The sequence below is a fragment of the Saimiri boliviensis genome, chromosome 7 (genome assembly GCF_048565385.1).
Source record: "Saimiri boliviensis isolate mSaiBol1 chromosome 7, mSaiBol1.pri, whole genome shotgun sequence".
NCBI classification, from domain to species: Eukaryota; Metazoa; Chordata; class Mammalia; order Primates; family Cebidae; genus Saimiri; species Saimiri boliviensis.
Genome location: NC_133455.1, coordinates 72,043,054 through 72,068,778, shown reverse-complemented (window position 1 = coordinate 72,068,778; position 25,725 = coordinate 72,043,054). Strand labels below are relative to the sequence as shown.

Sequence of the window (25,725 nt, the reverse complement as noted above, 5' to 3'; positions counted from 1 at the left end):
GCGAGGGACAAGGCGGGGCCAATGCCGGCGTGCCACTTTCTGATTGGTGCATTTTTGGGTCCCGCCCCTGAGAGGAGGGCAAGGCCATGGTAAAAGATTACAGCTAGGCGCTCCCGAGGTCAGAGGCTTGTCTAAGGCACGGAAAGTATCATGTTGAAGATGAGCGGGTGGCAGCGACAGAGCCAAAATCAGAACTGGAACCTGAGGAGAGAGGCGAGTACTGACTCCTATTTACCCTTTACCCTCCCGTGTCCTCAAAGTTGGGGCGTCCCTTCTTTAGGATTGGCCTCACTCCTCCACCGTGAAGTTAGGGACCGTCCGAGAGACTGATGAGGAGAATCCCTTATTCTGGAGTAATGCTTACAAACCAGTATTGTTTCGGACGACAGCGTCACTCCACTCCTGCTCCGTGGACCCTGCTCATGGGTCCTGCTCCGTGCTGCTGGGCAAAGGAGCCTCGGCTGCCCTTGGGAAATTCATTTGTAGCCAACTACAGGCCACCTCGTTAGGCCTGTCCGGTGGGAGGCAGGGCAGCAGGACACACCCCCGCTCTAAGACTGGGCGACCATCGCTTAAGCCGTTTCCGCGGCTTCACCACCAGTGGCCTTCTCCCTACCCCACCCCCAATCCTGTCTCAGCCTCAGCGCCTCTGGTGTCAGCATGGCCATCTCGGTAGCTGGGGCTCTACTGGACCCTGCAGGGGATAGGGGAACCCTGAGGAGACTGACATAAGCCTTTGGGAGGAGGGGTGCCGATGGACAGGGAGCGGTGTGTTTTCCCTTCGCCCTAGAAGTCTCTTAGCCTCCCGCACAAGAGAGCAGCCTGGATCTCTTAAGTGTGGGAGGCCACTTGGGGTCTCCCCAGGGTACCGCCCTTCACTCGGGATTAGTCCCTGCCTCTTTACCCTGTCCCATTTCCCAACTAATCTCTGTGTAACCATTGCATCAGGCCAGCCCCCTGTTTGGCTTTGCAGCCCTCTGACCATCAGCAGTGGCTGATGAAAGCGAAGTCCCACACACTGGAAGGCAAAGGAGGGTTCCCCAGGGAGGACAGCCCTGCAGAGAAATAATCTGGGCAATATTGCATCTCCAGTCCCTAGGGATCGCAGCTGCCTGTCCCTTCCCTGTAAGAGTGACTGAGGGAAATTTACCTGTTCGTTCTTAACAAATACTTAATGAGGACCTACTGTGTGCCAAACAGTTTGGGGCTCAGGGTACATCCGTGAGCAAGAGGAAAAATCATCTCGGTGGGAGGCGTACAGTAAACAAGATAAAAGTAGAGAAAGGAATGGAGAATGTTCAGGAAGGAGATTACAGTTTTACTGTTTTACAGAATTACCTTAGGTAATCCTCTGCTCAAAACCCTCCAGTGACTTCCATGACATGAAATAGGAATTCATTGGAGGGTTTTGAGCGGAGGAATGACCTGTTTTAAAAGGCTCACCCAGGCAGCTGTATGGTGAATAGACTTCAGGAGGGGTGGCAAGAGAAGAAATGGGGAGATCTGCAATCAGGAAGTTTCTGCAGTAACAGAGAGATGGTGGTAAATTGATCTAGATTGGAAACAATGGAATTAATGAGAAGTGTCCAAGCAAAGGTTTTAAAACTCATTTTAAAGAATGAGTTAAGGGCTGGGCATGGTGGCTCTCACCTGTAATCCTAGCACTTTGGGAGGCCAGAGGTGGGTGGACTACATGAGGTAAGCAGTTCAAGACCAGCCTGGCCAACACGGTGAAACGCCGTCTCTACTAAAAATACAAAAATTAGCCAGACATGGTAGTGCGTACCTGTAATCCCAGGTACTCTGGAGGCTGAGGGTGGAGAACTGCTTGAACCCAGGAGGTGGAGGTTGCAGTGAGCTGAGATTGCACCACTGTACTCCAGCCTCGGCAAAAAGAGTGAGACTCTTGTCTCAAAAAAAAAAAAAAAAAAGTTAAAATTTGCTACTCCTTTGGATTGGATTGCAGGGTATAAGAGAAGAGGAATAAAGGATGATAATCAAGGTTTTTGGCTTAAGCAACTAGAGTTGTCATCTACTGAGATGGGGATGACCTTGGAAGGGGAAAATCAGCAAGTCTGCCTTTGCACATAGTCTAAAAGATGCCCATAAGACATAAACAAAAAAATGACAGGTAGGCAGTAGACAGCAGCATCCGCAGTTCTGGAAGATGTACATTTGGAGGATGTCAGTGTGGGAATGAAGTTAGGAAAATGCCACGATTTGTTCCTTTCCCTGTAGTTTAGTCTCTACCCTGGCAGGTTTGAGGCCTGCCTTGAATGTACAGAAAGCTGAGTTGGCCAGGACTTTGCTATTATGTAACCAGGACTACAAATGTCAGCAACTAAAAATAAAGGAAGTCGGGCCCTCTTCTGCCCTTGGAAATGGCTACAGGGACCATTAAGTATGCATACCCCACAAGACCAGAAGGAAGGAAGGACCTGTAGGAGACTGGAGATAAAAGAAAAATGAGTTGCCTCTCCCCCTTCCAAAAATGGCTAACATTTCTCTTTGTTGCCCACAGTGTTCAAGGAGGAAGTGTATCTTCATACATCACCACACCTGAAAGCAGGTAAATTTAACCTGCCCTTTCCCAAAATCAAGTCCTAAGAGATGCTGTTTAGACTCCTTTTGCTGAGACCCTAAGAGATTATGAAAAGACCCAGAGAAGGTGGGAGAGGAGAGTTTGAATCTGAGCAAGCTTTTGCTGTCAGGCTATTCTCCTGGCTTGCTCCTAACATGGTGAACAAACCACCATTCTTTTTTTTTTTTTTTTTTGAGATGGAGTTTCGCTCTTGTTACCCAGGCTGGAGTGCAATGGCGCAATCTCGGCTCACTGCAACCTCCGCCTCCTGGGTTCAGGCAATTCTCCTGCCTCAGCCTCCTGAGTAGCTGGGATTACAGGCACGCGCCACCATGCCCAGCTAATTTTTTGTATTTTTAGTAGAGACGGGGTTTCACCATGTTGACCAGGATGGTCTCGATCTCTCGACCTCATGATCCACCCGCCTCGGCCTCCCAAAGTGCTGGGATTACAGGCTTGAGCCACCGCGCCCGGCGCTAAAGAATGTCTTAATGGTGGCCGGGCACGGTGGTTCACACCTGTATTCCCAGCACTTTAGGAAGCCGAGGTGGGCACATCACGAGGTTAGGAGATCCAGACCATCCTGGCCTACATGGTGAAACCTCTTCTCTACTGAAAATACAAAAATTAGCTGGGTGTGGTGGCGCGCACCTGTAGTCCCAGTTACTTGGGAAGCTGAGGCAGAATTGCTTGAACGTGGGAGGTGGAGGTTGTGCTGAGCTGAGATCGTGCACTCCAGCCTGGCAACAGAGCAAGACTCCCATTTCAAAAAAAAAAGTCTCCCAATGGAAAGACGGTCCTCACAGAAAGCCCCAACAAAGACTAGTCTGCCTTACCAGTCTTCAGTCCCCATTAAGGTTAAACTTTTACTAGTCCTCAGTCCCACTTGTGATTTCTGTTGGTAGTTTACAGGGGCAAGTACCAGGTCCTCTGTGCTCCCTTCTCCTGTGTGGGGAGCTCAGGCAAATCGTCCTTCAGCTCAGCCTCACCTTGAGGAGGACTGAGGATTCTGACTAGTCCTCCAGATCCTCTAAGCATGGACATCTAGGCACTTTGCTTTCTCAAGTCCTGGGCAAAAGCAAGGAGGGAATATTAATATAGACTAAGGGTTGGTACATTGTAAAGGGCAGGACAGTAACTATTTAGATGTCAAGAGTCCTATAGTCTCTAGCATGACTGTGTATCTGCCACTGCAGCATGAAAGCTGCCATCAACAGTATGTAAATACACAGATGTGGCTGTGTTCCGATACGACTTTATCTACAACAACAGGCATCAGACCAGCTTGCCAACCTGTTTGCTACATGGAGCTTGTTCCACCCACTTCCCATTACCCTGCAAATATGCTTTTCCAGACTGATCAACTGCAGAGATGGCAGCTGAGTCATTGCCTTTCTCCTTCGGGACACTGTCCAGCTGGGAGCTGGAAGCCTGGTATGAGGACCTGCAAGAGGTCCTGTCTTCAGATGAAAATGCAGGTACCTATGTCTCACCTCCTGGAAATGAAGAGGTAAGAATGCTAGGTCTAAAGCTAAAGGGGGACGTTACCTTTCCCTTCTCAACTAATATCTCTGCCCGCTTTCCTCATTTCCTTGAAGGAAGAATCAAAAACCTTCACCACTCTTGACCCTGCCTCTCTTGCTTGGCTGACTGAGGAGGAGCCAGGACCAGCAGAGGTCACAAGCACCTCCCAGAGCCCTCGCTCTCCGGATTCCAGTCAGAGCTCCCTGGCTCAGGAGGAAGAGGAGGAAGACCAAGGGAGAAACAGGAAACGGAAGCAGAGTGGCCACTCGCCAGCCCGGGCTGGAAAGCAACGCATGAAGGAGAAAGAACAGGAGAATGAAAGGAAGGTGGCACAGCTAGCTGAAGCGAATGAGCGGCTCAAGCAGGAAATCGAGCGCCTGACCAGGGAAGTAGAGGTGACCCGGCGAGCTCTGATTGACCGAATGGTGAATCTGCACCAAGCATGAACAGTTGGGACCATCACTCCCCAACCCGGACCACACTACCCACTTTTCTCAGAAGTGGCTACTGACCACCCTCTCACTAGTGCCAATGATGTGATCCTCCATACCACATATTCAGGGGGCAGGCTTGGAGTTAGACAAAAGGAAAGGGTCTCAGCTTGTATATAGAGATTGTATATTTATTTATTATTGTCCCTATCTATTAAAGTGACTTTCTATGAGCCAAGGGTCTTTTACTTTTTCTTCTTGCCTTTAGGGGCTTCAGGGGGTTTCCCCTCAGCTACAGCCAACTGTTTCTTTAGATCCAAGAGTTTAGCCACTTCCGCAGCAACCTGGTTCTTGTCTGCCTTTTGTGCTTTCAGTTCGCGAACAATGTTGCCCTAAGATAAAGGGGGTGGGGAGAATAACAGTGAGGCAAGAAAAAGACCTATTTAGGATTCGGCTTCTCCAGTCTCCCACAGGGCTTACGCTTCATACCTGTTTGGTCACTTCATCCATCAGTGCTTGTATCTGCTGGGGCCCCGCTGTTGTACCAGTCTCTGCAACTGCTGGCTTCGGGGACGTTTTTGACTGGAGGAGAACCAACAAAGTTATCACCAGCTACCATATATATCCCCTAACCTCCAGTTTTATACAGCATCTCGGAGGGACAGTGATTACCTTTAAGTCGAGGGTCTCTTCTAGCTAAGACAGGAAAGAGAAACTGTAAGTGAGGAAGTGGCAGGGCCAAAAGATGGAAAGAGTGACGGGTAAGGACTACTTAGGGAAATTAAGGAAGTGATGCTGCGGAGTGAGCACAGCCTTTAGCTTTCTCACCTGACCCCCTCCAAAGCGCTGCCTCAAACTTTCAATCTGGTCATTTTCCAACTTTTGGAACAAGGGACTGACCTATTAAAAAAAAAAAAAAAAAGAGTTCCAGAACAACACTGGAATAACTCAGAGCATAATCCTGAGATAGATACGGACTCTACCTGACTATATAGATGACCTCTCCAACCCCAATCTCTGATGTGTTTTAGAAAAAATGAGCATAACCCTGAGCTGATATCTACTGATTTTAGGAAATTAGTGTCAGCTTTCTCTATGAAAACCCAAAGAATTTATAAGGTCAAAGATTTTTAAGCTGAGGATGTTAGGCTGATCAGAAACTTAGTGATGTACTTAATTTTTCATCTTGTGTCAAAGAGAAAATGGCTATCCTGTATTTTCCCTGCCCACTGCTAGCATTATGGTGACTAGGTGATCACAGTGTTTCTTCAAACATCTGTTTACTGGTTAGTTTTGTGTGCCAGGTCTGGTTTCTGGCATGAAGAACAATGAGGATGTACAGATAATTCTGGACTTGTGAACAACTACCAAGGACTTTGTATCAGAGATTTTTAAGAGTTCCATGCCCAAAGTAGCACTGGAGGTATGTTAGGTCTTCTCTCCCCCACTCCAAAAGCTGCATGGCAAGAGTATCAATTTTAAGAGAGGCTGGCTCTTCCACCTACTGTGCCAATCTGGTGTCCTGCTGGTAAGGTACACAGGAAGTCTGTCAGCAGGATACTACAGGCTGGAGGTGGGAGCTGCAGCTGCGCCTGGATTGTGGCACTAACTGTGGGCATGTAAGGCTGAAGCATGACAGAGAGCAAGGCAGCTATATTCACTGCCAAGCCAGTCACTGTGCCTGCCCGCTGCCTGAGGAAGAAGAGAGATTAGTCAAGACCTCCAGGAGGATACAGCCTACAAGCCACTTTATTTCTTTAGCCAACCCTCCCCATTTACCTACCTGTCAGCCTCACTGCCTTTAATCCGCTTCCAGGGCTCATTCACCTGAATGTATTGGTTGCCATGTCGAGATATGGTGAGGATACTGCGCAAGGCATCCCGGATCCTGGGAAGGGAGGAAGCAGGTCACGGGGTACTGTCCTACAGGGACCCATACAAGGCTCTCAACATGCCAGCAGATGAGATAGAGGTGTCAGTTACTTACCGAACCTTCTCAAGCAGCTGGTGATAGCGCCGGAGCTCCAGGGTGACATGGGCCAGCAGGCGCTGATCATCAGGGGTGAGCACCATCTCTGGCACATAGCCCCCAAAGAACTTAGACACAAACATCCCAGCTCTTGGTAGGAAAGAAGTGGAGAAAAGGGGGGAAGTTATTATCTAGTCTCCTTGTTAGAATTTGACCCAATTTCCACAATTGTACATTCTCTCAGGATTCCTGCCTGGGAACAGATACCTCCTGGCTCCCTCAAACTACTAGGCAAAGCTTAACAAATTAATTTTTTACTCTGTCTCTCCCCTAAGAATCTGACTCTGCACATAAAGACCTGATTAAGCAACTGTACTTATTTTTACGATGTCAATACTCAAAATGACAAGGTGAAATATGTGTTCATTGCTATCAAACAAATACTCGAAGTAAGGACTATTTATTTTTATTTTTATTTTTTGAGAAGGCGTCTCACTCTGTTGCCCAGGCTGGTGCACAGTGCTCACTACAACATCCGCCTCCTGGGTTCAAGTGATTCTCCTGCCTCAGCCTCCCAAGTAGCTGAGATTACAGCTGCCACCATGCTTGGCTAATTTTTGTATTTTTAGTGGAGACAGGGTTTCAACCAGGTTGGCCAGCTGGTCTCAAACTCCTGTAGATAAGGACTGTTTATTAAATGTGTGGTTAATGACCAAAGCTAAAAGTGAACGGGACTGACCTAAGGGTCCAAGGGGGCTCAGAGTGAGTGACTGAAGAATCCTAAGCTACAGAGGGTACTGCATTAGATTGCAGAAGATCTGAGATAGGGACCAATGATAGAATGTGAGCCTAAGGTAACAAAAACACTGAATGAAGAGTATAGCAGAACCCTTTTTTTTTGGCGGGGGGGAGACAGGATCTCACCCTTTTGCCAAGGCTGGAGTGCAGTGGCATAAGCGCTGCTCACTGCAGCCTCAATCTCATGGGCTCAAGAGGTCATCCTGCCTCACCATCCAGAGTAGCTGGGACTACAGATATGTGCCACCATGCCTGGCTGATTTTTTTTTGTAGACATGGGAGACTCACTATGTTGCTCAGGCAAATCTCGAACTTCTGGCCTCAAGTGATCCTCCTGCCTCAGCCTCCCAAAGTACTAGGATTACAGACATAAGCCACAATGCCCAGCCCACAGAAGCCTCCTACCCCCATACCAAAATAACCCCTTTCTTCAGCCAAACTTTTCAGTGATCTGCAGGTTAACTATTTTGCTAGGAGAGAATACCTCTTCAATTCTACGAAGAACATTAATAAGAAAACAATTGGCCGGGCGCGGTGGCTCAAGCCTGTAATCCCAGCACTTTGGGAGGCCGAGGCGGGTGGATCACGAGGTCAAGAAATTGAGACCATCCTGGTCAACATAGTGAAACCCCATCTCTACTAAAAATACAAAAAACTAGCTGGGCGTGGTGGCGCGTGCCTGTAATCCCAGCTACTTAGGAGGCTGAGGCAGCAGAATTGCCTGAGCCCAGGAGGCAGAGGTTGCGGTGAGCCGAGATCGCGCCATTGCACTCCAGCCTGGGTAACGAGAGCGAAACTCCGTCTCAAAAAAAAAAAAAAAGAAAACAATTTACAAAACCCCACTTTATTAACCAACTTTGCTAAATCACATCTCTGTAGCTAACTGTTCCATCAAGCATACATAGCCTCGTATGTGCTAGGAACAGATCCCAATTAATAGAAATCAACTTTCCACACTGCCCTCACAGCCTCCTGCCCGTTTGCTAGTTCTCTTCACATTCCCATCTCCTGAGGGAAAATGAGCCCTATCCCGGCTCACTGCTAACTCTGCCCCCTTACCACATCCTACCTGTTGATGAAGTTGCCCAGGTTGTTAAGGAGCTCAGAATTATTCTTCAGCAGCATGTCTGTCCAGGAGAAAGCACTGTCCTGGCCCTCAGGCCGAATGTACAGCAGATAGAAGCGCCAGATGTCAGCAGGGATCCCCGTGTCCTGAGCCATGTCCCCAAACACTCCCACACCGCGGCTCTTAGAGAATTTTCCATCCTCGTAGTTCAGGTACTCTGGACAGAGAAGAATGAGAACCATCTGCTCAAATCACATCCTTCCTCTCTCTAGCCCACTAACTCTTCTTTTTTTCCTCTTTTCTAACCTCAACTATGGGTGCCCAACAACATTTCTCCTTGAGTGGCTGGTATGCTCAGATTTTGGAAGTCTCTTCCTATCCACTCTGGCCTTTTTTCTCTTTGCTTATATCTACTACAAAGTTTTAGCTTTGGACTTTTGCTTTCTTCAGGTTCTTGTTTCCTTTCTCTAGGTTGAGTTCTCATTATTTCCGATTTCACCTCAACTCCTAACTCAAGACAGCATCTCTCCAAGATCTTTTTCTGAGTACTGCCTCAACCCCCATTTCCTATAAACACCCCATCGGTAGTTTTCCAGGGCACCTACCTGTAGCAATGAGGTGGCTGACCAAAGTATAGTTATCCTCAGCTCCTAGGGCTGAACAAGGAAACACTAAGCCATGGAAGGGAACATTGTCTTTGGCCATGAACTGATACAGGTCCACCTAGGGGAATGTAATTAGGAGAGATTTCCTGAGACCTTCTTCAAAGGCCCAAGGAAGACCAGACACCCAACCCTACCACCCCCACCCTACCGCCTACCCTCCCCATGCACAACCTAACTAAACACTGCTCACTTGCTCTGGGTTCTTCCACCATCTCTCCCACTGGTCTGTGTAGGTCGCTGTGATGGACAGATAGCCAATAGTGGCGTCAAACCAGACATAGAATACCTGGAAAGTCAGGTGGAGGGTTAGGGTTAGGGACCAATCCAAAGTCTCAAACTGGAACAAGACATAATCGGCAGTCTATTCTGCTAGCCCAGGGTCTCAACACCAAGGCTGCATAATTTGATATGAATAAAAAAGGGTTTTTACCTTGTCTTCAAAACCTTCTAAAGGCACAGGGGTTCCCCATTTGAGGTCTCGGGTTATGCAGCGTGGCTTGAGGCCATCCCGAAGCCAAGAACGGATGATAAACCGGGCATTGGGTGTCCAGTCACTGCCAGGCAATGTCCTCCCCAACCACTCCTCCAGTCGCTTCTCCAGCTGAGATAGCAGAGAAAGACAGAGGGCTGATTTAGGAAAGTCTCATATATGGTTAGCATAACGATAAACACATAACCTTTTTGGAGTAGTTTGGCAATATATAACTTTTTTCTTTTGGAGACAGAGTCTTGCTCTGTCACCCAGACTGGAGTGCAGTGGCGCAATCACAATAACAGCTCACTGCAGCCTAGACCCCCTGGGTTCAAGCAATCCTCCTACCTCAGCCTCCCCAGTAGCTGGGACCAAAGGTGCACACCACCATGCCAGACTAATTTTTGTAGAAACGGGGTTTTGCCACATTGCCCAGGCTGGTCTTTAACTCCTGAGCTCAAGCAAGCTGCCCACCTCAGCTTCCAAAAGGTCTGGGACTACAGTTGTGAGCCACCATGCCCAGTCTTAACTAAATTTTTAACACAGCCAGGGGCAGTGGCTTGCTCCTGTAATACCAGCTACTCGGAAGGCTGAGGCAGGAGGATCACTTGAGGGCAGTTGATGACCATCCTGGGCAATGCTGCAAAATCCTGTCCCTAAAAAGTTTTTTAATTTTTAAAAATATGGAGCACTTCACAAGTTTGCATGTCATTCTTGTGCAGAGGCCATAATAATCTTCTCCATATCAGGGCCTCACAGTGGAGTACGATGGCACATCATGGCTCACTGCAACCTCAACCTCCCAGACTCAAGTGATCCTTAAACCTCAGCCTCCTGAGTAGCTGGCACTACAGGCACATGCCACCACACCTGGCTAATTTTTATATTTTTAGCAGAGAGAGGGTTTTGCCATGTTGCCCACCCTGGTCTCGAACTCCTGGGCTCAAGCGATTCTCCCACCTCAGCCTCCCAAAGTGTTGGAAGTTGGAATTACAGGCATAAGCCACTATGCCTAGCCAATGTTTGCTTTTTTTTTTCTGTAAATAGAGACAGGTTTTTGCTTTGTTGTCCAGGCTGGTCTTGAACTCCTGTCTTCCTTCTGAGACCCTCAGCAGGAGGATCTCAAAAAAACTTACTCTGTCACCCAAGCTGCAGTGCAGTGTCTCAATCAAGGCTCACTGTAGTCTCAGCTACTCAAAAGGTTGAAGTGATGTGGAAGGATCATTTGAGCCCAGGAGTTTGAGGTTACAGTAAGCTGTGATTTTGCCAATACACTCCAGCCTGGGCAACGGAGTGAGACCCTATCTCTAAAGTATATAAAAATTAAAGGCCACATGCAGTGACTGATGCCTGTAATTCTAGGCGTGCACAACTACAGGCATGCAAGACCATGCCCAGTTGACTTTTGTATTTTTTGTAGAGATGGGAATCTCACCATGTTGCCCACGTTGGTCTCAAAGTCATCCGCCCACCTAGGCATCCACCCACCTAGGCTCCAGTCATCTGCCCACCTAGGCCTCACAAAGTGTTGGGATTACAGGCATGAGCCACTGCACCCAGGCCAGGCTGTTTTACTGTTTGTAGAGTGAGGGTCTCACTATGTTGTTCAGGCTAGTCTCAAACCCTTGGGCTTAAGCAATCCTTTTGCCTCAGCCTCCCAAAATGATGGAATTATAGGTGTGAGTCACTGCATGTAGCCTTAATGGTGGCACAATCACAGCTTACTGTAACTCAAACTCCTGGGCTCAAATATCCTTCCACCTCAACCTCTTGAGTAGCTGAGACTATAGGATCGCACCACCATACCAGGCTACTTTTTCAATTATTTTGTAGAGACAGTGTCTTACTACTATGTTGTCCAGACTGGTCTCCAACTCCTGGCATCAACAGATCCTCCCACCTCAGCCTCCTAAAGTGCTAGGATGACAGGCATGATAAGCCAATGCGCCCTGCCTGTTTATTTTTATTTTCTCCAAGCCCAAGGTACAGAAGCAGGAATACTGTATTTTAAAAAGGAGATGAGGTCACACATGGTGGTTCATGCCTGTAATCCCAGCACTTTGGGAGGCTGGCTGAGGCCGGTGGATCACCTGAGGTCAGGAGTTCAAGACCAGCCTGGCCAACATGGTAAAACCCCATCTCTACTAAAAATATAAAAATTAGCCAGGCATGGTGGCAGGCGCCTATAATCCCAGCTACTGTGGGAGGCTGGGGTAGGAGAATCACTTGCATCTGGGAGGCAGAGGTTGCAGTGAGCCGAGACCGCACCACTGCACTCCAGCCTGGGCAACAAGAATGAAACTGTGTCTCAAAAAAGAAAAAAAGAGGTCAATGCTGATTACAGTTGCTCATGCCTATAATCCAAACATGTTTGTAGGCAGAGGCAGAAGAACTGCTTGGGCCCAAGAGTCTGACACCAGCCTGGGTAACATAGTGAGAACCCATCTCTACAAAAACATTTTAAAAATTAGTCAGGTGGCCAGGCACTGTGGCTCACGCCTATAATCCCAGCAGTTTCAGGCAGATCACCTGTGATCAAGAGTTCAGGACCAGCCTGGACAACATGGTGAAACACCATCTCTACTAAAAATATAAAATTAGTCAGGTGTGGTGGTGGGTGCCTGTAATCCCAGCTACTCGGGAGGCTGAGGCAGGAGAATCTCTTGAACCCAGGAGACAGAGGTTGCAGTGAGCCAAGATCTCGACATTGCACTCCAGCCTGGGTGACAAGAATGAAACTAAGTCTCAAAAAAAGAAAAGAAAAGAAAATTAGTCAGGCATGGGACTTGGGAGGCTGAGGTGGGAGGATTGCTTGGTCCTAGGAGCTCAAGGTTGCAGTGAGCTATGATCATGCCACTGTACTCCAGCTTAGGTGACAGAGGCTCTATTCTTTTAAAAAAAAAAAAAAAAAAAGAGAGAGAGAGAGAGAGAGATAAAAGTACTTTTATATGCACATGACATTTCTGAATACACACAAAGGAAAATGAGCAGTAGTAAATACCTCTCGCAAGTGGACCTGGGCTTTCACTTTGTGCCCTTTAATCTATTTTATCTCTTGACAAGAGTACGTACAATTCTTAACGGAAATTTAAAACATTTATAAGAGTAATCTGCTGCTGGGCGCGGTGGCTCACGCCTGTAATCCCAGCACTTTGGGAAGCCAAGGTGGCTGGATCACGAGGTCAGGAGTTCAAGACCAGCGTGATCAAAAAGGTAAAACCCCGTCTCTACTAAAAATACAGAAAAATAAGCTAGGCATGGTGGCACGTGCCTGTAATCCCAGCTACTAAGGAAGCTGAGGCAGGAGAATCACTTGAACCTGGGAGGCGGAAGTTGCAGTGAGACGAGATCACGCCACTGCACTCCAGTCTGGGTGACAGAGTGAGACTCCATCTTTTTTTTTTTTTTTTTTTTTTTTTGATACCGTCTCAAAAAAAAAAAAAAAGAAAAAGAAAGGGTAATCTGCTATCAGTATCTGTGGCTAAAAGGGAGGGGACAGAAGAGGCCTCCTGAAAACTAGGTTGAGAGAAAGGCTCACTTACCTTAGGCAGGTCCAGAAACAGGTGCTGGGACGACTTCACCACAGGGCACGATCGGCAGACTTTACACTGCGGCTTCTGTGAAGGGGAATTCCAGAGGACGGATCAGGCCCGCAGGCCAGAGGGGTGCAGGGCAGCGGCGCAGGCAAGGGGAAGAGCAGAGAGGGATGAGCAGCTCCTCAGTCTGCCTTCTAGTTCAGCTTCATGCTTACATCCCAGTAACTCTACTATCTAGCCTACTCTAAACATGGAGACTCAAATCTTCTCCGTTTAACTACATTTGTTCCTCAGAGTTTCAGATCCATGTCCCATCACACCAGAGTAGAAAACGTATTCTCTGGGCACAGGCTAGGTATAGAGCACTGTACTGTACTTGGCTGTGTGAGGGGAGGAAGGAGTGATTAAAGTGAAGACACAGCCCCTGTCTTTGAGGAAACTACAAGTGAGGGAGAGATGGCTTGTATAAGAAAGAAGTGTGGCCGAGGCCGGGCACAGTGGCTCACACCTGTAATCCCAGCACTTTGGGAGGCCAAGGCAGGTGGATCACGAGGTCAGGAGATTTGAGACCATCCTGGCTAACACGGTGAAACCCCATCTCTACTAAAAATACAAAAAATTAGCTGGGTGTGGTGGCGTGCGCCTGTAGTCCCAGCTACTCAGGAGGTTGAAGCAGGAGAATCGCTTGAACCCAGGAGGTAGAAGTTGCAGTGAGCTGAGATCATGCCACTGCATTGCAGCCTGGGCAACAGAGCGAGACTCTATGACTCAAAAAAAAATTAAAAAAGAAAGAAGTGTGGCCAAGCACCGTGGCTCACACCTGTAATCCCACCACTTTGGGAGGCCAAGACAGGTGGATCACCTGAGGTCAAGAGTTCAAAACCAGCCTGGCCAGCATGGTAAAACCTCACCTCTACTAAAAATACAAAATTAGCTGGGTGTGGTGGTATGTGCCTGTAATTCCAGTTACTCAGGAGGCTGAGGCAGGAGAATAACTTGAATCTGGGAGGTGGAGGTTGCAGTGAGCCGAGATTGTGCCACTGTACTCCAGCCTGGGAAACAACAGCAAAACGCCATCTCAAAAAAAGAAAGAAACAAGTGCAGATCTTACAAAGTAAATTTATTTGTGTGGCAAAATTGACTATATAAACACAGAAGGGTGACAGCTATTGGAGTAAACAGTTAGGTGGAGCTTAATGAATAAAAGCTTCTGAGTTTTGGGTGTTTTTTTTTACCCCCCATCCTTTAGAGAGGGATTTGTAGTAGATTTTTTTTTTTTGGAGACAGAGTCTTGCTCTGTCGCCTAGGCTGGAGTGCAATGGCACAATCTCAGCTCACTGCAACCTCCACCTCCCAAGTTCAAGCGATTCTCCTGCCTCAGCCTCCCTAGCAGCTGGGATTACAGGCACCCACCACTCCGCCCAGCTAATTTTTGTATTTTAGTAGAGTCGGGGTTTCGCCATGTTGGTCAGGCTGGTCTGAACTCCTGACCTCAGGTGATCTGCCCGCCTTGGCCTCCCAAAGTGCTGGGATTACAAGCATAAGCCACTGTACCCGGCCCCAAGTAAGTTTTGATATGAGTTTTTGAAGGTGAGAAATTATAATTATCTCAGGACCTCTCTCCTGAACTCCACATGCCTCATATCAAACTACCTTCTCTGCCTGGACGTCTATCAGGCATCTCAAGCTTAACAAACCCAAACAGTATCACTGCATCCCACCTAAAAGCCTGTTCTCCCCACTCACATTCACAAACAGTACTACCGTCTACCCAGGCCAAATACTTATAAAGCATCTTTTTCTTGATCATCCCAAATTCCAGTCTATCCAACTCCATAGTTTACCTCCAAAAATATACTTCAAGTCCTTCTACTTTTTTTTTCTTCCATTTCTAGTGCTACTAACCTAGTACAAGCCACCATCATCCCATTGCTGGCTTGTAGCCTCCAAATCCTTCTCCTTATTTATTTATTTTTTTGAGACAGTCTTACTCTGTCACCCAGGCTGGAATGCAGTGGCGCAATCCTGTCTGACTGTAACCTCTGCCTCCTATATTCAAGAGATTCTCCTGCCTCAGCCTCCCGAGTAGTTGGGATTACAGGTTTGCGCCATCATGGTCTGGATAAATTTTTTGGTTTTTTGCTTTTATTCTTATTTTTTTTTTTAGTCTCACTTTGCAACCCAGGCTAGAGTGCAGTGGCGCAAACTCCACCTCCCAGGTTCAAGTGATTCTCAAGCCTCAGCCCCCCAAGCAACTGAGATTACAGGTGTCCGCCACCATTTTTGTATTTTTCAGTAGACACGGGGTTTCACCATGTTGGCCATGCTGGTCTTAAAACTCCTGACCTCAAGTGATCCTCCTGCCTCAGCCTCCCCAACTACTGGGATTACAGGCATGAGTCACCACGCCTGGCCATTTTCTTTTTTTTTTTTTTTTTTTGAGATGGCGTTTCCCTCTTGTTGCCCAGGCTGGAGTGCAACAGCACAATCTCGGCTCACCACAACCTCTACCTCCTGGGTTCAAGCGATTCTCCTGTCTCAGCCTCCTGAGTAGCTGGGATTACAGGCATCCGCCACCACGCCCAGCTAATTTTGTATTTTTTACTAGAGACAGGGTTTCTCCATGTTGGCCAGGCTGGTCTTAAACTCCTGACCTCAGGTGATCTGCCCACCTCAGCCCTCAGAGTGCTGGGATTATAGGCATGAGCCACCACACCAGGCCGGCACCTAGACATTTTTGTATATTTTTTTTTTTTTTTTTTTTTTTTTTTTGAGACGGAGTTTCGCTCTTGTTACCCAGGCTGGAGTGCAATGGCGCAATCTCGGCTCATTGCAACCTCCGCCTCCCGGGTTCAAGCAATTCTCCTGCCTCAGCCTCCTGAGTAGCTGGGATTACAGGCACGCGCCAACATGCCCAGCTAATTTTTTGTATTTTTATTAGAGACGGGGTTTCACCATGTTGACCAGGATGGTCTCGATCTCTTGACCTCGTGATCCACCCGCCTCGGCCTCCCAAAGTGCTGGGATTACAGGCTTGAGCCACCGCGCCCGGCTGTATATTTTTTTTAATTTTAATTTTTTTTTTTTTTAAGATGGGGTTTCACCATGATGGCCAGGCTGGTCTTGAACTCCTGACCTCAGGTGATCCACCCACCTCGGTCTCCCAAAGTGCTAGGATTACAGGTGGTGAGCCACTGTGCCCGGCCGACATTTTTGTATTTTTAGTAGGGACAGGGTTGCCATGTTGGCCAGGCTTATCTCAAACTTTTGGCTTCAAGTGATCCACTTGCCTTGGCCTCCCAAAGTGCTGGGATTACAGGTATGAGCCACCATACCCAGCCCCTTCAACACACATTCTTTCTTGCTTCCCTGCCATCCATTTTCCACAAAGCAGCTTGTCATTCAACTAGAATAAAATCCAAATTCCCACCGTGGCTTCACAGGCCTTGGTGATCTGACCACTGCCTATCTCTCTCATCACATCTCAATCTACCCTCCTGCTCACTCACTGTGCTACTGCTATACTGGCCTTTCCAATTCTGCCTTTTCAGCTCTTAGCTGCCTTATGGCCTCTGCATTTCTTAGTCCTTCTGCTTAGAACATTCTTAACTTCTTATTGCCTGGCTTGCTCCTAATTCTTTGGTTAAACTCTCAGTTCAAATGTTACTGCCTCTAAAAGGCCTTCCCTAACAACCTAAGTTAAATTTTCCCCCAGTAGTTACTCTCTATCGCATTTTCCTGGCAGTTTATTCTGTATCATTTCCTTATTTAGTGTTGGTCTCCTCACCATACTAAATAAAAGTCTATGTTGTTCATTGCTATATCCCTAGCACCCAGAACTGTAACTGGCCTATTCTAAGGATGCAAAAAATGTATGCTGAATAAGTTAATGAAAGAAATAAATTAACAGCCGGGCGCGGTGGCTCAAGCCTGTAATCCCAGCACTTTGGGAGGCCGAGGCGGGTGGATCACGAGGTCAAGAGATCGAGACCATCCTGGTCAACATGGTGAAACCCCGTCTCTACCAAAAATACAACAATTAGCTGGGCATGGGGGCACGTGCCTGTAATCCCAGCTACTCAGGAGGCTGGGGCAGGAGAATTGCCTGAACCCAGGAGGCGGAGGTTGCAGTGAGCCGAGATCGCGCCATTGCACTCCAGCCTGGGTAACAAGAGTGAAACTCCATCTCAAAAAAAAAAAGAAATAAACAAATGGCTAGAAGAGAAGGTATTTATGGAAGAGAGAAGGATCTAAACAAATGTAGATTAGGTAGTGTGATGCAAGAGCAAAGCCTGGGAAATATAAACTCAACTTGTCTATTTCTTTTTTTTTTTTTTTTTGAGATGGAGTTTCGCTCGTTACCCAGGCTGGAGTGCAATGGCGCGATCTCGGCTCACGGCAACCTCCGCCTCCTGGGTTCAGGCAATTCTCCTGCCTCAGCCTCCTGAGTAGCTGGGATTACAGGCATACGCCACCATGCCCAGCTAATTTTTTGTATTTTTAGTAGAGACGGGGTTTCACCATGTTGACCAGGATGGTCTCGATCTCTTGACCTTGTGATTCACCGGTCTCGGCCTCCCAAAGTGCTGGGATTACAGGCTTGAGCCACAGCGCCCCGCCCAACTTATCTATTTCTTCACACAGTGCTCAGCACATAGTAAGTGCTCTGGGGGCATTTTTCACACTAACTAAATGATGAGTTGCTGAGATGGGGCAGAAGGAGGCCACTGGTTAAAGGTCTAGAATGCTAAAATAAAAATCCTAAATGGGAGAAGAAGGGAGTCATTTAAGAATAAGGACTGTCTCCTTCCGGGCTCTGATGGAGACTCTTGTCTCACCTTCAGCTCGACAGCATTGATGAGCTTGCCACACTTGTCACACTGGTCACCCCGAGCCTCCTCAAAGCCACAGAAGGGACACACGCCCTCCACGAAGCGGTCAGCCAGGAAGCGAGCACAGCGCTCACACCGCAGTTGCTCCACAGTATCTTGCAGCACAAAACCTCGTGCCAGCAACCGCTGGAAAATGTCCTGGGTGATTCTGGTGAGGTGAGCCAGGGATCGGGAACAGACAAGTCAGAAGACGTGGTGCACCCCTTCCTCCTGCCTCTCCAACCAGGGACCCAAACTCAGTACCAAAGAAATCAGGCAGAAGGCTACTCAAGGAAAAGGCCATCTATTCATCTTTCTAGAGTTTTACTTTATGAGCCCAGACCCCTCACATATATTCCCCAACTGCCCACACAATCTCTGCCCTCAACACTTTAGAATTTACTTTTGTTGAATACAAATGTACCTGTTTTGAATTTTTCATTAACAAAAATCTCCAATAGGATAGGACTGTGTCTGTTCTTTAATATATCCTAAAAACTAAGTCAGTCCAAGTGCTAAACTAATCTTTAACCAAAGCACTGTCAATTGGTGGCCTGTCTACTATGTAGTTTTTATAAGAATTGAGTACTAGGCAGAGGAAGAATGAGTTTATGTGCTATAAATGCATACAGGAGTGGGAAGAACTGTCTTAGGCTCCAGGGCAGCCGGAGTAGAAGGGAGGCACTAGAGGGAAGACAGATACTTCCTGTGAGCCTGCGTCTGGTCTCTTCCCTCCCTCACCTGCTCCTTCAGGCCCTGGTCAGGCTTCTACACACACCGACTCCCCTCAAGAATGCCTGAATAGCTGGCTAGGGTGATACTGAGACCCTAAGTTTAGAAGTACCCAGACAGCCACCTGGGTCTCTTCTGTCTCCAGGGTACTCACCACTCCCAGTCCCAGCCTTCAAACCCCATTTCTGCCTCATTAGAGGAAACTTACTTGGTCTGCTGTGGAGTGGTAGTGCGACCAAAAACATCAAACGAGATGTTAAACCAGCGGTAGATGTCAGCATGGATGATGTGGTACTTGTCACAGATCTCCTGGGGGGTCAGTCCCTCCTCCATAGCCTTGGTCTCTGTTGCTGTACCATACTCATCTGTCCCACACAGATAGAGGGTGTTCCACTGGCGGAGGCGAGAGTACCTGTAAGGGAATACGGTGATCTTGAGGGTCCCGCCTCAGTGTTCCCCTGTCCTTGGGAATCTTCCCAGCCCTACCCTTGAGGCATCCCATTCCCCTGGGACCTGCCCTGCCCTTAGGAGGTCTCTCTCCCAGCAACTGGCTCCACCTGGCAAAGACATCAGCACTGAGCACGCAACCAATGATGTTCCCAAGGTGGGGGACGTTGTTGACGTAAGGGAGGGCACTGGTGATGAGCACATTCCTTTCCCCAGCCACAGGCAACCTGGTAAGGAAGGAGGAAGAGAACAGTGCATGGTGGCGTGAGGGTAAAGAGGGACCAAAGTACACAGGACAACCAGACAATTTGTTCTACTGTTGTGTGTTCATATACACCTGAAGTCTTTCTGCACAGGAACCCACAGCATCCTCCACGACCCTAAGATACCCTACAGGCCAGGCGCGGTGGCTCACGCCTATAATCCTAGCACCATGGGAGGCCAAGGTGGGTGGATCACCTGAGGTCAGGAGTTGAAGACCAGCCTGGCCATCATGGTGAAACCCCATCTTTAAAAAAATAATAATAAATAAAATAATAATTTTAAAAATTAAATAAATAAATAAAGATCCCCTACAGCTGCAAGTGCAGGGCCCTGCCACAGTGAGGAAGTCTGATGTACTGTTATGAAGGAGCCTTGTTCCAACAGCAACTTCCATCACTTTTACTGTCGTGACTGCTTCTTTTCTAATACCTCATTCATTCTCAGCCTCAAACTCTCCCTAGGCTCTGTCCAATCACCACCTTCTCAATACTCCCAAGAACACTTTCTCAGTGCTGGCTTCTCCCCTTCTGTCCAGGTGCTATGTTACTATTATCTCTAGCCACTACCTGAAGTCCGAAGAGCTCAGGTGATCCGCCCACCTCAGCCTCCCAAAGTTCTGGGATTACAGGCATGAGCCACCGTGCCCAGCCACACTTTCCTATCCCTTATTAGCCTTGAAAATGCTTAGTATTAAACTGAATCCACAACATATGCTCAAGATATACTCAAAACAAGCAAAACAAGGATAGACTTTCATAAAATCATTCAAATTTTATCAATATCTGCTGAACATTTTGCCCTGTGCTAGCAACTGAACCCCATAAAAGAGACATCTCTACCTTCAATGAGCTTACAGATTTTTGAAGAAACAGACATATAATGTGACAATTACAACCTAGTATGACAGTGGGACCTCCTAGAAGTTGAAGCACTTAATATTGTCTCACACTCTATAGAGAAGGGAAAGACAGAACTCCTCTCTGCAAGAAGAGTTGCGCATTAGGCAGGTAAGACGCTGGCATTTCAGGGAGAAGGAACAGTATGCATAGAGGCACGTGGTGAAAGACAATGGTATGATGCCAGCCCCACATCCCTCTCAAAACTCATTTTGACCCATGTGCCCCCCACTGACCAAGATGCCACCACTCTCCTTTTAGAAATTCCTTAAAAGGCAAATTCTCTTGCTCCTCAGGTCTTTGCATATTAGGTTTCCTCTCTCTGAAACACTCTCTCTCCACTCTTACTCTTGCCTAATCCCTACTTATCTTGCAAGTCTCAAATTTTTTTAAGTCTTTTTGTGTGTGTGTGTGAAATGGAGTCGCACTCTGTCACCCAGGCTGGAGTGCAGTGACGCGATCTGGGCTCACTGCAATCTCCGTCTCCTGGGTTCAAGCAATTCTCCTGCCTCAGCTTCCTGAGTAGCCGGGACTACAGGCACCCAACACTATGTCTGGCTAATTTTTGTATTTTTAGGAGAGGCAGGGTTTCACCATGTTGGCCAGGCTAGCCTCGAACTCCAGACCTCAGGTGATCTACCCACCAAGTGCTGAGATTACAGGCTTGAGGCACCACACCCGGCCTGGACTTTTCAAAATTGTAAAATTCTACATTTGTGAGACAGTTTTTAAAATACCTGTCTATAGGCCGAGCACGGTGGCAAATAATACATCTAAGGAGAAAGGAAGAAGTCTAGATGACACCAAGATTTCTAGCTTGGATTTTTAGGTGGAATGTAGAGGCTGTTCAACAAAGGTAGGTGAATAAATAAAAAGGGCAGTTGGCAGGGAAGACAACAGGTTTGGTTTTGGTCATGTTGAATCTGAGATGCCTGCTGAGGTGAAGGAGTCTAGGACAGTCTGGCAAATGTGTCTGGAGCTCAGAATACAGATCTGGCCGGGCGCGGTGGCTCAAGCCTGTAATCCCAGCACTTTGGGAGGCCAAGGCGGGTGGATCACGAGGTCGAGAGATCGAGACCATCCTGGTCAACATGGTGAAACCCCGTCTCTACTAAAAGTGCAAAAAAAATTAGCTGGGCATGGTGGCACGTGCCTGTAATCCCAGCTACTCAGGAGGCTGGGGCAGGAGAATTGCCTGAGCCCAGGAGGCGGAGGTTGCGGTGAGCCGAGATCGCGCCATTGCACTCCAGCCTGGGTAACAAGGGCGAAACTCCGTTTCAAAAAAAAAAAAAAAAAAAAAAAAAAGAATACAGATCTGGACTGGAAAAATAGATTTAGCTCCTATCAGTGGGTAAAAAGTAGCTGAAAAACATGGGTGCAGGGACAGGTGTGGTGGCTCACACCTGTAATCCTGGCACTTTGGGAGGCCAAGGCAGGTGGATCACCTGAGGTCAGGAGTTCAAAACCAGCCTATCTGGGCAGCATGGTGAAACCTCGTCTCTACAAAAAAATTAGCCAGGCATGGTGGTGCACAACTATAATCCTAGCTATTGAGGAGGCTAAGGCAGGAGAATTGCTTGAACCCAGGAAGTGGAAGTTGCAGCCTGAGCAACAAGAGCAAAACTCTGTCTCAAAAAAAAAAAGAAAAGAAAGGAAAAGAAAAACATGGGTACAGATGGGACAGATGGAGTGGCTAAGAGAAAATTTTAAAAAAATAAAAAGAGGTGTGAGAATTAAAAGGAGAGGATAGAAAATTAAAGAGAGATCAGCAAAGGGGACCTAGCAGGCAGATTCTGGTTCTATCAACAATTTCCACTACAAAACCAAGCCCTACTCACGTGTGCCATGTCTACTCACACTGGATTCTGCTGGGGCCGTAGCGGGGGCAAACTTTCTAGGCCTTTCTCCCAAGCAGTTACAGCCATAGCAATCTCCTCTTCAGATAGGGTAGCCAACTCCTCCTCCTATGAATAGTGGAGAGAATCCCTTACCAGGTGACGGGGGCCCACAGGCTTGCCACTACCTGAAAAACTCAGGGGCCATTCTCAGAGTCTATCTCCTAGCCACCTCCCACCTCAAACCTCAAGGCTCTGCCCTGTTCCAAACCTCAGGCTCATTGGTGACAGTCCTTCCCTCAGCGGGGCTGGGCTGGGGCTGCTTTTGGAGGTAAGGCCGGAGAGCCAGGACACCCTGCTGTTTCAGTACAGTCTCTGCAGCTCGCTGACATGGCTCCTGGGTACTCACTGTCTGGAACCAGCTGTGCAGGGCACTCAGCTCCTCTGTGGGTATGGGAGAAAAGAAAATCAGTGGCCAGGCGTGGTGGCTCAGTCCTGTAATCCAAGCATTTTGGAGGCCAAGGGGGACGGATCACCTGAGGTCAGGAGTTCAAGACCAGCCTGACCAACATGGTGAAACCCTGTCTTTAAAAAATAAATAAATAAAAAGAAAAAGAAAAGAAAAGAAAATCAGCAAACATAAGGTCCTGGCAGGCAGGAGTGGGCCTCTTCCCCCCTCTTCGTGAGGTTTCTCCAGGTGCTTTCCCCAGTTCCCTCAGCCATCTTCTGCTATAGTTGCCCAGTCAAGCTGCACCTTGAAGGGAGTTCTCAGCATTCTACTGCCCATTCTTTTTTTTTTTTTTTTTTTTTTTTGAGACGGAGTTTCGCTCTTGTTACCCAGGCTGGAGTGCAATGGTGCGATCTTGGCTCACCGCAATCTCCACCTCCCGGGCTCAGGCAATTCTCCTGCCTCAGCCTCCTGAGTAGCTGCGATTACAGGCACACGCCACCACACCCAGCTAGTTTTTTGTATTTTTAGTAGAGACGGGGTTTCACCATGTTGACCAGGATGGTCTCGATCTCTCGACCTCGTGATCCACCCGCCTCGGCCTCCCAAAGTGCTGGGATTACAGGCTTGAGCCACCGCGCCCGGCTCTACTGCCCATTCTATAACCCCTCCACCAAGCTCCTAGGGTTAGAGTGATATGCACAGTTCTCACCAGGGAGGTAAGCAGGATCTTGCAGTAATGGGTATAGGGCTCCCCACAAAACAATGTCGGCTAGAGATTCTGTCTCCTTTGTTGGGGATAGAAAGGGAAAAGGTAACAGAAATGAGACACTCAGTTTCTTCCCAATGGTAATATCTAACATTTACTGAGCACTTACTATGTGTCAAGCACTGTATTAAGCATTTTATGTGATCTCACTTTATCCTCACAATAACTCACTGAGGTAGGTACTAATATTACTCCTATTTCACAGCTGGAAAAAATTAAAGATTAGAGAGATTAAGCGGTTTCCCAAGATTACACTACTAGTAATTGGCAGTGTTGGGTTTAAACACTCTGAATAGTCTTCCCTCTTAATCCTTACACCGTAAGCCTTCCCCAATCCTCATCTCAAGACCCAACTCACCCCAGCCAGGAAAGGACAGTTCTGACGACGCAAGCTGTGGTCAATGTGAGTCAAGGCTCTCCGGACTGAACCAAGAACATCATCCCCCTTCTTGCCTTGGACCACTAAATAGTACAGGGCAGCAGACAAAGCTGGCTAAAATGCAGGGGACACGAGTCAGAATGACCACGCAGAGCAAGGGCCTGCCTGACATCCCCCATACCTTAGTCCTACCTGCAGCTCTGTCGCTTCCCATTCCAGCCACTGGTTAGTGAGGTCATCTTGCTCCCAGCCAGATAACAAAAAGAAATACCTGCTCAGGGAGAGAGCAACAGATGATGGATTTAGAGGGGCCCATTTATCAAGTCCATTTCTCATCACACAGTGAAACAGTGGCTGCAAATCAGGCCACACAAAGGACAGTGAGGCCTGATTTGATTCAGCCACCTCCCTGCACCAGGGACCAATACTGACCGGCAGATTGCACTCGTGGAGAAGAGGTAGTTGCCGCTATCCAGCTGCAAGACAGGGACCTTAGGCTGGGTCAGGAATGGGACCACACAATCTGATGTAGGAATGGAAAATGAGTTAAAAAATAAAATAAAATAAAGGAAAAAAAGAAATGCTTTGTCAACTTAGGATAACCTTGTATTGTTCAGTGAGTAAGAAAAGAAAGATGGGAAGTCTCAACCCAGAAGTTCCAGGATAGGACCACTGAAAGGGGGTGGGTCCAGAATGGGCTGGAGAGGCCAGCAGGTGTTCAGGCTGAAACTGCCAGCTGGAAACAACAGATGGGGACTGCAGAGGAGGTGGTGGTATTGGGATAGTGCTGCAGCCAAGAACTTAACGACTGAAAGAACTGGGATATCTTCATAATAATCTGAAGGTCACAGCGGGAGAACAAAATTGAGACCTGAGAGACTGACAAGAGAACGTCTTAAGAGTCACCCAAACAATCGGCAGAGAATGAGAAAAGGTAAAAAGAAAGGAATGTGTGTGTGTGTGTGTTAGGAGGGGAGAGAGGGATTTCCTAAGAAAACAAAAGGGTGCCTAGGGGTTGTCACGCTAGTAACTAAAGAGCAGGAGGGGGGTGCCTGATCGGTGTAGAAGGTTGGAAAGAGTGATTTATTGAGGTGAGGCAAGGTCCTGGAAGACTGAAGAGGGGAAGAGAGAGATAAGGGAAGGGTATTATATTGAGGGTAATTAAAGGAAGTGAAAGATGTGAGTGGAAGGGAAGAGGGCGTGGAGTGATCAAAGATAATAGGAAAAGTCGACTGGGGTGTGCAGCGAGGGCTGGGGGTTTGGCAAAGACAACTGCAGAGCATCTGGCGTGTTTCGGTCCCGCCCCCCTCATCCACCGCCCACCAGCACCAGCTCGAGTACCTTCCGGGCCTACAGTGCTGATGAGCAGCTCTGCTCTGCCCCGGGCTCTCCCGGCAGCGGCCAACACCGGCAAGCTACCCGGGGAACCCTCGCTCAGGAACAGTCTCATTTTGCCTTGAATCCCACGCTGATGCAACCGGAACCGGCCTCCCGCTCCTGAGTTGAGCGGCCTCCGCTAGGCAAGCCGGGAAATGGAGTTCCGTGTTAAGCCACTGCCCCGGCGCTGCTCCCGGAAGGTAGACTATTTCTCCCATCATGCAACACTAGGACACAGGAAAAGAATACCATAGAGACGAAGAGGCCGCAGATGCGCGGCTAGAGCAGCTTTTTTTTTTTTTTTTTTTGAGATGGAGTGTGTCTCTATCACCCAGGCTGAAGTGCAGTGGTGTGATCTGGGCTCACTGCAACCTCCTCCTCCTGAATTCAAGCGATTCTCCTGCCTCAAGCGCCCCTGTAGGAGGGACTGCAAGCACGTGCCACCACGCCCAGCTAATTTTTGTATTTTTAGTAGAGGCGAGCTTTCACCATCTTAGCCAGGCTGGTCTCTCAGTCTTGACCTCAGATGATCGGCCCGCCTCGGCCTCCCAAAGTGCTAGGATTAAAGGCGTGAGCCACCGCGCCCTTCCTAGAGCAGCACTGTTTTTTTCTGGAGGTCCGGAAGAGACGTTTAGGTTTTAGTGCCCATCGCACTTTTATCCCCT

General features: G+C 48.1%; 4 protein-coding genes and 1 pseudogene across 9 annotated transcripts in view; 3 read left to right on the top strand and 2 right to left on the bottom strand.

Annotated features, from left to right (window-relative positions):
* Positions 1 to 150: 150 nt before the first annotated feature.
* On the top strand, positions 151 to 4,024 carry LOC141579911 (DDIT3 upstream open reading frame protein). 2 transcript variants are annotated; one of them, XM_074402804.1, is made up of 3 exons: positions 151 to 213; positions 2,522 to 2,569; positions 3,937 to 4,024. In XM_074402804.1, exons 1-2 carry the CDS (start codon positions 151 to 153, stop codon positions 2,561 to 2,563), a joined length of 105 nt encoding a protein of 34 aa, XP_074258905.1. In that variant the 3' UTR covers positions 2,564 to 2,569; positions 3,937 to 4,024. The 2 variants fall into 2 exon arrangements, with proteins under 2 accessions (XP_074258905.1, XP_010335537.3); XM_010337235.3 differs by lacking the exon at positions 3,937 to 4,024 and adding an exon at positions 3,854 to 3,892.
* Positions 3,886 to 4,769, top strand: DDIT3 (DNA damage inducible transcript 3). The gene is given in 3 exon segments (XM_074402803.1): positions 3,886 to 3,940; positions 3,943 to 4,091; positions 4,180 to 4,769. Coding segments are annotated over 3 exon segments (576 nt in total). The 3' UTR covers positions 4,552 to 4,769.
* On the bottom strand, positions 4,707 to 25,260 carry MARS1 (methionyl-tRNA synthetase 1). Of its 2 annotated transcripts, XM_039471623.2 has the most exons (22): positions 25,025 to 25,260; positions 24,116 to 24,206; positions 23,876 to 23,954; positions 23,663 to 23,797; positions 23,248 to 23,323; positions 22,359 to 22,531; positions 22,110 to 22,216; positions 19,203 to 19,319; positions 18,854 to 19,057; positions 17,881 to 18,082; positions 13,049 to 13,123; positions 9,465 to 9,635; positions 9,225 to 9,320; positions 8,975 to 9,092; positions 8,373 to 8,586; positions 6,524 to 6,655; positions 6,320 to 6,424; positions 6,042 to 6,228; positions 5,365 to 5,436; positions 5,209 to 5,232; positions 5,026 to 5,118; positions 4,707 to 4,928 (listed from the first exon to the last, which is right to left on the bottom strand). In XM_039471623.2, the coding sequence occupies exons 1-22, from the start codon at positions 25,131 to 25,133 to the stop codon at positions 4,782 to 4,784; spliced, it is 2,727 nt and encodes a 908-aa protein (XP_039327557.1). In that variant the 5' UTR covers positions 25,134 to 25,260; the 3' UTR covers positions 4,707 to 4,781. The 2 variants fall into 2 exon arrangements, with proteins under 2 accessions (XP_039327557.1, XP_039327558.1); XM_039471624.2 differs by lacking the exon at positions 5,209 to 5,232 and having other exon boundaries at positions 25,025 to 25,259.
* On the bottom strand, positions 10,184 to 10,254 carry LOC120365167 (U6 spliceosomal RNA; annotated as a pseudogene).
* The window catches only part of ARHGAP9 (Rho GTPase activating protein 9), a 21,374-nt gene continuing 20,084 nt past the window's right edge, over positions 24,436 to 25,725 (top strand). For 2 of the 4 annotated variants that reach the window (XM_039471614.2, XM_039471615.2), the window contains exon 1: positions 24,440 to 24,617. In XM_039471614.2, coding sequence (XP_039327548.2) covers positions 24,608 to 24,617 — 10 coding nt within the window. In that variant the 5' untranslated portion in view covers positions 24,440 to 24,607. Of the gene's footprint in view, positions 24,618 to 25,725 lie in introns of all 4 variants that reach the window. The other 2 variants (XM_074402801.1, XM_039471613.2) reach the window with 2 other exon arrangements.

What these genes read in the sequence shown, in the direction of transcription:
- MARS1 (XM_039471623.2), bottom strand. Translation starts at nt 25,133, where the DNA reads ATGAGACTGTTCCTGAGCGAGGGTTCCCCGGGTAGCTTGCCGGTGTTG. An exon ending in ACTGTCCTTTCCTGGCTGGG is followed by an intron (nt 23,324 to 23,662) that starts GTGAGTTGGGTC and finishes TCCCCAACAAAG; the next exon opens with GAGACAGAATCTCTAGCCGA. An exon ending in CAGCCACCTCATTGCTACAG is followed by an intron (nt 8,587 to 8,974) that starts GTAGGTGCCCTG and finishes TTCTCTGTCCAG; the next exon opens with AGTACCTGAACTACGAGGAT.
- LOC141579911 (XM_074402804.1), top strand. Translation starts at nt 151, where the DNA reads ATGTTGAAGATGAGCGGGTGGCAGCGACAGAGCCAAAATCAGAACTGG. An exon ending in ACTGGAACCTGAGGAGAGAG is followed by an intron (nt 214 to 2,521) that starts GCGAGTACTGAC and finishes TGTTGCCCACAG; the next exon opens with TGTTCAAGGAGGAAGTGTAT.